Source organism: Moschus berezovskii, chromosome 1 (assembly GCF_049115385.1).
Source record: "Moschus berezovskii isolate FMDL1 chromosome 1, NW_MosBer_1.0, whole genome shotgun sequence".
Lineage (NCBI taxonomy): Eukaryota > Metazoa > Chordata > Mammalia > Artiodactyla > Moschidae > Moschus > Moschus berezovskii.
The window spans coordinates 34,155,671-34,168,289 of NC_142460.1; the positions used below are offsets into that span (position 1 = coordinate 34,155,671).

At 37.4% G+C, this 12,619-nt stretch overlaps 1 protein-coding gene across 2 annotated transcripts in view; it reads right to left on the reverse strand.

Moving 5' to 3' along the window:
• NCAM2 (neural cell adhesion molecule 2) overlaps positions 1 to 12,619 on the reverse strand; it is a 579,580-nt gene that overhangs the window by 186,768 nt on the left and 380,193 nt on the right. For both annotated transcript variants that reach the window (XM_055421878.2, XM_055421887.2), the window contains exon 6: positions 3,386 to 3,503. In XM_055421878.2, coding sequence (XP_055277853.1) covers positions 3,386 to 3,503 — 118 coding nt within the window. The remainder of the gene's footprint in view (positions 1 to 3,385; positions 3,504 to 12,619) is intronic.

Below are 12,619 nucleotides of genomic sequence, written 5' to 3' on the forward strand. Positions count from 1 at the left end.
AAGACAGTTTCTAAGCTGCTGTTCAGAGACTAGGAACCCAAACAGAGCCAGACAGGGTCTCTGAAGTGTAGTGGAAGACAGAGTTCTCAGCTGGGGGAAGCTAAAGTGACTACAATTTATAGGTTTTAGAAAAAAGGGGGAAAAAAGTGAGAAGAAGGCACAAGAGAGAACAGAAGAATTTGCAGAGATTTTCCAATCAATCTTCTTAAAAAATTTTATCGGAATATAGTTGATTTACAATGTTGTGGTACAGTGTATGCAAGTAAGGCTTTCCCAGGCTAAAGAAAGAACTACTGGAATAAATAAAGCACAGTAATACCAGGAGCTCACCAAAGACAAGGAAGAATTTGCATTCCTACCATCCAGAGTAGAAAGACCTCCTAAAACACAAGATATTAAGTTGCCTCCTTACAGAATATTGCTTCAGTAATGAAGCCAAATTAATCTTATACTGAAAGGTCACTCTGTATCCAGCTAAAAGAGCTTTAAAGCAAATCTCAAGATCAACTTCTCCCAAGTAACTTAACTCCACCCAAAGCTAAAAGAAAATGAAAATATCCAGCATCTGAAAACATAAAACTGTCTACCTGGCACCCGATAAAAATTGACAGGATAGTGAATAGGTAGGAAAATATGACCTATAATAGGTTAAAAAAAACAAAAAAAAACAATTAGTATAATAGATTCAGAAAAGACACAGATGCTACAATTAATCGACAAGATCATTTAAAGAGCTATTAAATACATTCTATATGCTAAAGGAGGTCATATATGAGCATGGTAAGAAAGGAATGGAGAACAAACAAAAAAGTCTTCCAGCAAACTTACAGACATGAAAAGTAGAACGATGAAAAACACTCTGGTGGGATTAAGAGCATACAAGTGGGTTCATTCTAAGGAATGCAAGGTTGTTTTAATATTTGAAAATCCATGGAATACACCAGTTAAAACAACTAACAATAAAAATCCATATGGTATTCTCAAAAGAACATCAGAGTGGAAATTAAGAAAGTGATATTTAGAGTTTCTATTTTTATTCCCACTTTGGTTTTCATGTCACCAAGTGCTTCTGGTTCTCTTCGTGAAAAATTATTATTTTTCTTCAATGCATGGTCTTAAATTACCTTCTTTACTGACTTCACTCACACTTCTTGGGGATAGTATCACTATGCAACAGGCAGTCTGGATTTTTCTCTCTGTGCTGCTGCCTGAATGCTTTTTGGAATTTTTTCACAAAAATAACGTGTATGTGAAAGTGATAGTCACTAAGTCGTGTCCAACTCTCTGCAACCCCATGGACTGTAGCCCACCAGGCTCCTCTGTCCATGGGATAAGGATACTGGATTGTGTTGCCATGCCCTCCTCCAGAGGATCTTCCCGACACAGGGATCGAACCCATGTCTCTTGTGGTTCCTTCATTGCAGGTGGATTCCTTACTGCTGAACTACCAAGGAAGCCCAAACATTTCTATATACACAGATAAATACGTTGCAGTAAAAACTTCCCTCTGATACAAATTTTACCTCCCTTAAGAATACTACCATACATTCCAATTCTCCTACTGTATAGTATACATCCAGCAAGTAAAATATCTATTATTTTATTCCATTCAAATGATGAGACTAATGCCATATGAAAAAAAAAAATTGAGATGCAAAACTATGGAGTTAAGTTATTTAATTATAGTAGCCTCTGATTCATTCTAGACTGCATGATTATTATATTTTCACATACATATAAGAATTTTGAACTAATATTAAACTGAAGAAAATAAAGTCTAAACCAAAAGGCAGTCTCTCCAGAAAGATAAAATGATGAGAATAAGAGTCTAAAATGATATTTGTTCACTGCAATGAATGATCCGAGAGCTTTTCCTTGCTGTGGTTAGATCTCATATTGACTGTTAAGGATACACATTAGAAACCAGAAGTCTCTGAGAAACATGATAATTATCTGGGGTGAATGTATTAATGTTTGATGCATAATCACTTTAAAAATATCAGCAGTGTGTCAGAAAGGAATTATTGTCTACAAAAAAAATCTAAAAACACCTGTCTGAAGAAATATCTTGTTTATTGCTACCTGCTATGTTAAGTGGTTAAATAAAGATTTGAAACCTTAAGATAATATCAGTAAATGCTCAGAAAGTAATGAAAAATAGCTTTGAATTTCAATTATTCTCTTTAAAATGTTATTTAAACCTAATCTTTCTTATAGGCACTTTTGTCAACTTGAATATATTTTTCTAATTGTTTTCTTGAAGCTCTTCTATAGTATATGATTTATAACATATGATATTTTTTATTTATAACATATGATATTAAAGATTAGCTTCAGTAGTAACCTTAATTAATAACTAATACATGTTTAAAAGATTCCATTTTTATTTATTTTTAAATAGCTATTTTTATTTTATTTTATTTATTTTTTTAATTGGAGGTTAATTGCAATATTATATAGGTTGGTTTTGCCATACATTGACATGAATCTGCCCCGGGTGTACATGTGTTCCCCATCTGGAACCCCCCTCCCACCTCCCTCCCCATCCCATCCCTCTGGGTCATCCCAATGCACAAACTTTCATTGTCTCTATTTTAACAGCATGAGTCACAACCTAAAAGAATGGAATATTTTCATATCTGTTTGATGTTAACAAAAAATCAAATAGCATTTAAAAATTCAGAAAATATATAAAAGTGTATTGTAAAACAATAGATTTAGAATAGAGAATTTATTCATTTGAACTTCTTTATATAACATTAAATTTATTATAATTTAGCTCTAGAAAATTACATTTATCTGTCATAATATAGTATGCAAACAAAACATACAATTATGTTTGTGTGGGTTAATCCCTTAGTTGTGTCTGACTCTTTGCAATTTCATGGACTGTTGCCTACCAGGCTCTCTGTCCATGGGATTCTCCAGGCAAGAGTACTAGAGTGGGTAATCATTTCCTTCTTCAGGGATCTTCCTGACCGAGAGATCGAACACAGGTCTCCCACATTGCAGGCCGACTCTTTACTGTCTGAGCCACCAGGGGCATACAACAGTGGCATCTTACTAGATTTCCCACTTCTGGTACTCTTTAGTAGTAACAGTAAAATGGTTGAATCAGTCACAGGGCTCCTGAACCCGTTTTAGCCAGAAACATGCCTTTAGACAGACTGACCAGAGCTATGAATGCAGCCTTTGACTTGTATTAAATCACTATGTTGCTCTCTTCAACATTTTAACCAACTGAACTGGAAACAAAAGCCTCATCATTTTTTAAATGAAATATAAAAATAATGGTTTCCTTCCAGACAAAATTATAAGATTGTAAGTATTTTCCCAGAAGCCTGACCATGGACACAAGGCAGGGGAGTGTGGGTACACAGCCTACCTGTACCAGGAGATGGTGGGCTCAGGAGAGCCTGAGGCCCTGCAGGAAAATGTCATCTCTTCTCCTCTCTCCGCTGTGGCGTTAAAAGATTTCTGAGGCATTGTGATCACTGGTGGCACTGAAATACAGATGAATGTAGATTAAATAGAGATGAAAAATAGTTTACCAACATCATTGAGACTGTTTCACTATTGCCTTTTTTTTTAAGCTAAGCTTTAAAACTTGATAGCTCACCTCAGTACTTAAATCAAGAGGACTGACTTGACTGCAGAGAAAAATGACTTTAAAATCACTGATCTGCCTTCTAATGTACAATAATTAGATAATTCACTGTAATGCCATTTCACTATTTTTAATCTATCAAATAAGACCAAAAATAGACATTTTAGAAAATATATATCTGTATTTATATTTATATATACACATGCTTTTATGAACTATTACTTACAAAAAGACAGACAATACCACCCTGGCTTACATCAATATTGTAATCTACTTGGAACATAAATGGATTTCCTATTTGGGTTCTCATTGGTGTATGTAATTCTATAAGCAATCATTCACAGCTTCAAGACAGGGCTTTCAAATTAAGTGTCAAACCATAATGTTCCCTCTGATTAACCACACTTAATTTCTTTAAACAACTATAGAACATTTTATGAAGAGAGACTGCTTAATCCATAGAGAGGATGAAATAGATTTTCATGAACAATTCAATTTTAAAATTAAGCTTCCCCAATTTCTAACTAATTACATTGCAAAAACTGTATATGTTGCACATTTTGAACATGTTGAAACAGTTACTGAAATGCATTGTTTGCAATAAACAAATCAATGCCATCCATAACAGAAGCTAAATTTCAAAGTAAAACACAAATTTTGATTTAATGTACACTTTTATGATTTTCAATTGAATATGATGAAACATTTTTAAATTAATTATTTAATATGTTTGATTTTTACTATCCTAAACAACATGACCAGACAGGCTTTTAGATATGTGATGATAATTAAATATTTCTACAATAGCATTCAGGTCATCATTGATGCTACATTATTACAACCAATGACAGGGATAGGAACTGTTATATATCTTAGTAATTATGCACATTAAATCAAATTTCTGCCTTTATGAATTTAAATACAAGATGCATGACCTGACATGCTGTCTGTAAACTAACATAATAATTACTAGCATTAAAATAGGATGGATCTTTTTTTCAGATGTTAACTCTGCATTTTAAGTCATTGAGATTTGACTTTTTGTACCCTGTTTTCTTCTCTTATAATTATGGGAGAAAACAGTTTAATCAACATGTATTGCTTTTCCTTTTGTTATTTATAAATGTAGTGGAAAGGATACTATATTTTTATTGTAACATTAAAGATTTTTAGCCCTTAAAGAATTATGATGAAAATGAACTATTTAACACAAATTCTCTCTATAGTAAAGTATCTATGTAGATAGATATATTTTCAAAAGGAGAATCATATTTTAGTTCTTGTCCACCTACTGTTACTAATCTAAAGAAGTTATTTATTCTTTATCATAACCTTCTTATCTAGAAAGTCAACTGTATATGCTGGATGATCTCTCAGAATTGACAAATCTTAATCTCTGTGTTTTATGATATATTAACTCCGCTAATGATACATGTGTTCTTATTTGTAGTGCAGATTAGCAGAAAAATATTAACATTGAATATTTAGATATTTTGAGGTATTCTGAAGAGTAATTCTAGAACTATTTGGAAGAAAAACATGCAATAAAATTTGCAGAGGTTTTCACTAGCTCAGATGCCAAGATATTCTGGCAGTTTATTAGCTCCTATTTAGACTGTACAGTATTTTTATGTATATTAACATGATTCTGAATTCACTGTTGAGCTGGATTAAATACTTTTAAAAGAGAAGACAATTATATTTTATATGAATTTATTTTTTCCTCACAAGGTCAGCACCTACACTATCTTTTAAAATGTCTTTTTTGGCATAGGACCACATATGAAAAATTCAGTTTTAATAACTTTACCAAGATTTATATTCTGTATCTGTTAAGTGTCTGGAGAATTACATGGACAGAGGAGCCCGGCAGGCCCCAGTCCATGGGGTTGCAAAGAGCTGGACACAGTTCAGTTCAGTTCAGTTCAGTCGCTCAGTCATGTCGGACTCTTTGCAACCCCGTGAATCACAGCACGCCATGCCTCCCTGTCCATCACCAACTCCCGGAGTTCACTGAAACTCAAGCGCATGAAATCAGTGATGCCATCCAGACATCTCATTCTCTGTCATCACTGTCTCCTCCTGTCCCCAATCCCTCCCAGCATCAGAGTCTTTTCCAGTAAGTCAATTCATCGCATGAGGTGGCCAAAGTATTGCAGTTTCAGCTTTAGCATCAGTCCTTCCAATGAACACCCAGGATTGATTTCCTTTAGAATGGACTGATTGGATCTCCTTGCATTCCAAGGGACTCTCAAGAGTCTTCTCCAGCACCACAGTTCAAAAGCATCAATTCTTCGGCCATCAGCTTTCTTCACAGTCCAACTCTCACATCCATACATAACCATGGGAAAAACCAAAGCCTTGACTAGATGGACCTTGGTTGGCAAAGTAATGTCTCTGCTTTTTAATAGGCTATCGAGTTCGGTCATAAATTTCCTTCCAAGGAGCAAGCGTCTTTTAATTTAATGGCTTCAATCAGCATCTGCAGTGATTTTGGAGCCACAAAAAATAAAGTCTGACACTGATTCCACTGTTTCCCCATCTACTTCCCATGAAGTTATGGGACCAGATGCCATGATCTTTGTTTTCTGAATGTTGAGCTTCAAGCCAACCTTTTCACTCTCCTCTTTCATTTTCATCAAGAGGCTTTTTAGTTCCTCTTCACTTTCTGCCATAAGGGTGGTGTCATCTGAATATCTGAGGTTGTTGATATTTCTCCCGGCAATCTTGATTCCAGCCTGTGCTTCTTCCAGCCCAGCATTCCTCATGATGTAATCTGCATATAAATTAAATAAGCAGAGTGACAATATACACAGCCTTGACGTACTCCTTTTCCTATTAGGAACCAGTCTGTTGTTCCATGTCCAGTTCTAACTGTTGCTTCCTGACCTGTATACCGGTTTCTCAAGAGGCAGGTCAGGTGGTCTGGTATTCCCATCTCTTTCAGAATTTTCCACAGTTTATTGTGATCCACACAGTCAAAGGCTTTGGCATAGTCAATGAAGCAGAAATAGATGTTTTTCTGAAACTCTCTTGCTTTCTCCATGATCCAGCGGATGTTGGCAATTTGATCTCTGGTGCCTCTGCCTTTTCTAAAACCTGCTTGAACATCTGGGAGTTCACGGTTCACATATTGCTGAAGCCTGACTTGGAGAATTTTGAGCATGAATTTACTAGCGTGTGAGATGAGTGCAATTGTATGGTAGTTTGAGCATTCTTTGGCATTGCCTTTCTTTGGGATTGGAATGAAGACTGACCTTTTCCAGTCCTGTGGCCACTGCTGAGTTTTCCAAATTTGCTGGCATATTGAGTGCAGCACTTTCACAGCATCGTCTTTCAGGATTTGAAATAGCTCAATTGGAATTCCATCACCTCCACTAGCTTTGTTCGTAGTGATGCTCTCTAAGGCCCACTTGACTTCACATTCCAAGATGTCTGGCTCCTGGTGAGTGTTCACACCATCGTGATTATCTTGGTGGTGAAGATCTTTTTTGTACAATTCTTCTGTGTATTCTTGCCATCTCTTCTTAATATCTTCTGCTTCTGTTAGGTCCATACCATTTCTGTCCTTTATCAAGCCCATCTTTGCATGAAATGTTCCCTTGATATCTCTAATTTTCTCTTATTTTTCGTATTCTGTTGTTTTCCTCTGTTTCTTTGCATTGATCGCTGAGGAAGGCTTTCTTATCTCTCCTTGCTATTCTTTGGAACTCTGCATTCAGATGCTTATACCTTTCCTTTTCTCCTTTGCTTTTCACTTCTCTTCTTTTCACAGCTATTTGTAAGGCCTCCTCAGACAGCCATTTCGCTCTTTTGCATTTCTTTTCCATGGGGATGGTCTTGGTCCCTGTCTCCTGTACAATGTCATGAACCTCCGTCCAGAGTTCATCAGGCACTCTATCTATCAGATCTAGTCCCTTAAATCTATTTCTCACTTCAACTGTATAATCATAAGGGATTTGATTTAGGTCATACCTGAATGGTATAGTGGTTTTCCCTACTTTCTTCAATTTAAGTCTGAATTTGGGAATAAGGAGTTCATGATCTGAGTCACAGTCAGCTCATGGTCTTGTTTTTGCTAACTGTATAGAGCTTCTCCATCTTTAGTTGCAAAGAATATAATCAATCTGATTTCAGTGTTGACCATCTGGTGATGTCCATGTGTAGAGTTTTCTCTTGTCTTCTTAGAAGAGGGTGTTTGCTATGACCAGTGTGTTCTCTTGGCAAAACTCTATTAGCCTTTGCCCTGCTTCATTTCATGTTGCAAGGCCAAATTTGCCTGTTACTCCAGGTGTTTCTTGACTTCCTACTTTTGCATTCCAGTCCCCTATAATGAAAAGGATATCTTTTTTGGGTGTTAGTTCTAAAAGGTCTTATAGGTCTGCATAGAACTGTTCAACTTCGGCTTCTTTAGCATTACTGGTTGGGGCATAGGCTTGGTTTACTGTAATATTTAATGATTTGCCTTGGAAACAAACAGAAATCATCTTGTCGTTTTTAAGATTGCATCCAAGTACTGCATTTCGGACTCTTTTGTTGACCATGATGGCTACTCCATTTCTTCTAAGGGATTCCTGCCCACAGTAGTGCTTCAAGAAATATTGGAATGTGTACATGTAGGCTTTGATTCACCTTAACATTACAATTTCCCTCATTGGCTGTTAAGATACCGTTAATAAGATACCAAAGATATCGTTAATTTGATATCTCAATTCCCCTTCATCAACAGAAGAATCCAGCTAGTCTAGTCCAGTCTTCTTCTTTGTCTTGCAGTCTTTGTCTCCACTCACTTTCCCGCAAGTACTTTTGGAAGATAAAGAATATGGTATATTGTATATCATCTGCCTCCAATGCGGGAGACCCAGGTTCGATCCCTGGGTCGGGAAGATCCCCTGGAGAAGGAAACGGTAACCCACTCCAGTATTCTTGCCTGGAGAATCCCATGGACGGAGAAGCCTGGTAGGCTACAGTCCACGGGGTCGCAAAGAGTCGGACACAACTGAGCAACAGAATGGAACGGAACAGATAGTCCTAGTTAAATAATACAATAATCTCTCTAATTATATTCAGGAAAAGGATTACAAACCTCACTCTACCATTGTCAGAATACCAACTCTTTTCTAACTTATTGATTATTTGGATCTGTCCTAAATATGTATTATCAAATATACTCACATGTCCATGCTCCATCTGCAGAGGACTAGTATCTTAAGACTCAGCCTTTTCTAAATTACTTTTTCTTGTTTATAATTTTTAAGGTTCTGTGACACTTATACACTTACCCAAGAGAGTACTTGGGGAAGATAGCAGAGGAGGAAGCAATAGGCATCTGTCTCTCAGTTCAGTTCAGTTCAGTCACTCAGTCGTGACCGACTCTTTGTGACCCCATGAATCACAGCACACCAGGCCTCCCTGTCCATCACCAACTCCCATAGTTCACTCAAACCCACGTCCATCGAGTCGGTGATGCCATCCAGACATCTCATTCTCTGTCGTCACTGTCTCCTCCTGCCCCCAATCTCTCCCAGCATCAGAGTCTTTTCCAGTGAGTCAACTCTTCGCATGAGGTGGCCAAAGTATTGGAGTTTCAGCTTTATATACACCTACAGAACAACTGCACTAGGATCTTTCTGATGTAACTATCTTGGAACTGCCAGGTCTACTGAATGCTTGCAAATTCTAGACAAAGACATGGAAGGTAAATCTTGGTTAACACTGATCAACTTCTGTTGTATGTGTACAGAAGTATGTGTACTTATCACCCTTCCCATCTGAGGCAGGCAGCTGTACACACATTTCTGGCATAAGTTGAAAATAAAAAGTCAGGGTAGGAAAAAAGAAAATCAAGGATCTGTGCACTCATTCCCGACTGAGGCTTTTGATCACAGAGGTGAAGATATAAAGAGGCAGTGGCCATTGTTGTTAAACCTCCCACAATTGTTGTGAAATCCTGGGATTTAATTAACTGGCATCCTTTAATCCCTGGCTTCTCTTTTCTTTCTTTTTTTTTTTAATCCCTTTGCAGTGGGTGCTAATTATTTCAGTTCAGTTCAGTTGCTCAGTCGTGTCCGACTCTTTGTGACCCCATGAACCACAGCACGCCAGGCCTCCCTGTCTATCACCAACTCCCGGAGTTTACCCACTCATGTCCATTGAGTCGGTGATGCCATCCAGCCATCTCATACTCTGTTGTCCCCTACTCTTCCTGCCCTCAAACTTTCCCAGCATCAGGTCTTTTCAGATGAGTCAGCTCTTCGCATTAGGTGGCCAAAGTATTGGAGTTTCAGCTTCAACATCAGTTCTTCCAATGAACACCCAAGAGTCTTCTCCAACATCACAGTTCAAAAGCATCAATTCTTTGGCACTCAGCTTTCTTTATAGTCCAACTCTCACATCCATACATGATGACTGGAAAAACCATAGCCTTGACTAGACGGACCTTTGTTGACAAAGTAATGTTTCTTCTTTTTAATATGCTATCTAGATTGGTCATATGCAACTCTTTGCAACCCTATGGACAGTAGCCCTCCAGGCTCCACATTCTATGGGATTCTCCAGGCAAAAATACTAGAGTGGATTGCCATGCCCTCCTCCAGGGGATCTTCCCATGTCTCTTAAGCTTCCTGCATTGACAGGCAGGTTCTTTACCACAAGCAGCACCTGGCCAGATGCTGGGACAATCAAGAACAACTCCATATAATGGACATATTAGAAAGTGACCATGCATGTTGGTGGCTTAAATGGTAAAAAATCTGCAATGCAGGAGACCCATGTTAAATCCCTGTGTTGGGAAGATCCCCTGGAAAAGGAAATGGCAACCCACTCCAGTATTCTTGCCTGAGAATTACAAGGACAGAGGAACCTGGAGGGCTACAATCCATTGGGTCATAAAGAATTGGACACGAATGAGTGAGTAACACTTTCAAGCATGTTCAGGGAAAGGTGCAGGCTTAGCGAATACCAGAGGCTACCTTAAATTTATCTCAGTTTGATCTTTGTTTGATCAGGGACACACTTTGATAATAATAACAAAGAATCATTCACAGTAAACCCTGTGATTGAGAATGAATCTGATTTCCATGTGCTGTGCTAAGTCACTTCAGTCATGTTTGACTCTTTGTGACTCAATGGATTGCAGCTTGCCAGGCTCCTCTGTCCATGGGATTCTCCAGACAAGAGTACTGGAGTGGTTTGCCATGCCCTTCTCCAGAGGATCTTCCCAGCCAACAGACTGAATCCATGTCCCTTACATTTCCTGTGTTGACAGGCAAGTTCTTTATCACTAGTTCCACCAGAGTAAATACTTATTATATTCAAAGGTCCAATTTTCAGCAAAAATATCACTAGGCATTCAAAGAAATAAGAAAGTATGGCACATTAAAAGGAAAAATTAAATCAATAGAAACTGTCCCTGAAAAAGACCTGAGGGCAGATATATTGATAAAGATTTTCAAACAATCATCTTCAGTTCAGTTCAGTCGCTCAGTCATGTCCAACTCTTTGCGACTCCATGAATCACAGCACTCCAGGCCTCCCTGTCCATCACCAACTCCCGGAGTTCACTCAAACTCATGTCCATCGAGTCGGTGATGCCATCCAGCCATCTCATTCTCTGTCGTCCCCTTCTCCTCCCGCCCTCAATCTCTCCCAGCATCAGAGTCTTTTCCAGTGAGTCAACTCATCACATGAGGTGGCCAAAATATTGCAGTTTCAGCTTTCGCATCAGTCCTTCCAATGAACACCCAGGATTGATCTCCTTTAGAATGGACTGGTTGGATCTCCTTGCAGTCCAAAGGACTCTCAAGAGTCTTCTCCAGCACCACAGTTCAAAATCATCTTAATGATGCTCAAATAACTAAAGGAAAAATTAGAGAAACTGAAGAAAACAATGTATGAAGAAAATTGAAATACCTATAAAGATATATAAAACCTTTTAAAAATGGACAAAAAGAAATACTACACCTGGGGCAGATTCATGTCAATGTATGGCAAAACCAACCAATATAATATTGTAAAATAATTAGCCTCCAATAAAAATAAAATAATAAATTAAGTTCAGTTAAAAAAAAAGAAATACTGAAACTTAAAATTACAATCACTGAAATAAAAGATTCAATAGAGGGATTCACAGGCAAATGTGAGCAAACAGAATAATCAGTGGATATGAAATAAGGTAATGAAAGTTCTTGAATATGAGCAACAGAAAGACAAAAGATTGAAGAAATGTGATTACAGCTGAAGAGACTGGTGGGACATAACCAAGTAGACCAACAATCACATGGTAGGAGTCTCAGAAAGGAAGTGAGAGAAAAAGGGACACACTGAATATTTGAAGGAATAATGGCTTAAAACTTTAGCCATGAGTATAAAACTAAGATGAATTCAAAGAGGACCAGGACAAGATGCATTATAATGGAATCTTCAAAAGGCAAAGAGAAAATCTTAGAAAGCAGTAAGAGAGGAGTGACTCATCACATACAAGGGATCCTCAATAATTATCAGCAGATTTTGCATCTAAAATTTTGGAAGACAGATGGCAGTGGGTGGATATATTTGAAGTGCTAAAAGGAAAAAGAAAATCTGTCAACCAAGAAATCTAGATCCTGGAAAACTGTCTTTCAACAGTGAGGGAGAAATCAAGACATTCCAGATAAGTAAAAGCTGAGGGAGTTTGTTACTACTAGGCCTGCCTTGCAAGAAATGCTTAAGCGAATCCTGCAAGTTGAAACAAAAGGATACTAGAAAGCAATTCAAAGCCACATGAAGAAATGAAGAACTCAATTAAAGTAAACATATGGACAATAAAAATGCTAGTACTACTCTAATGGAAGTTTGTAACTGTACTTTTGTTTTCCATAAGACTTAAGAGACTAACACATTTTTTAACAATATTAATATAATTTTAACTGTTTTATAACTGGATTTTTTCAGTTCCCCTTTGGGACACAAAAAATATAAAGATATAATTTTTTATATCAACAACCAAAAAGAACAGGGTTAAGCTGTAAAGGA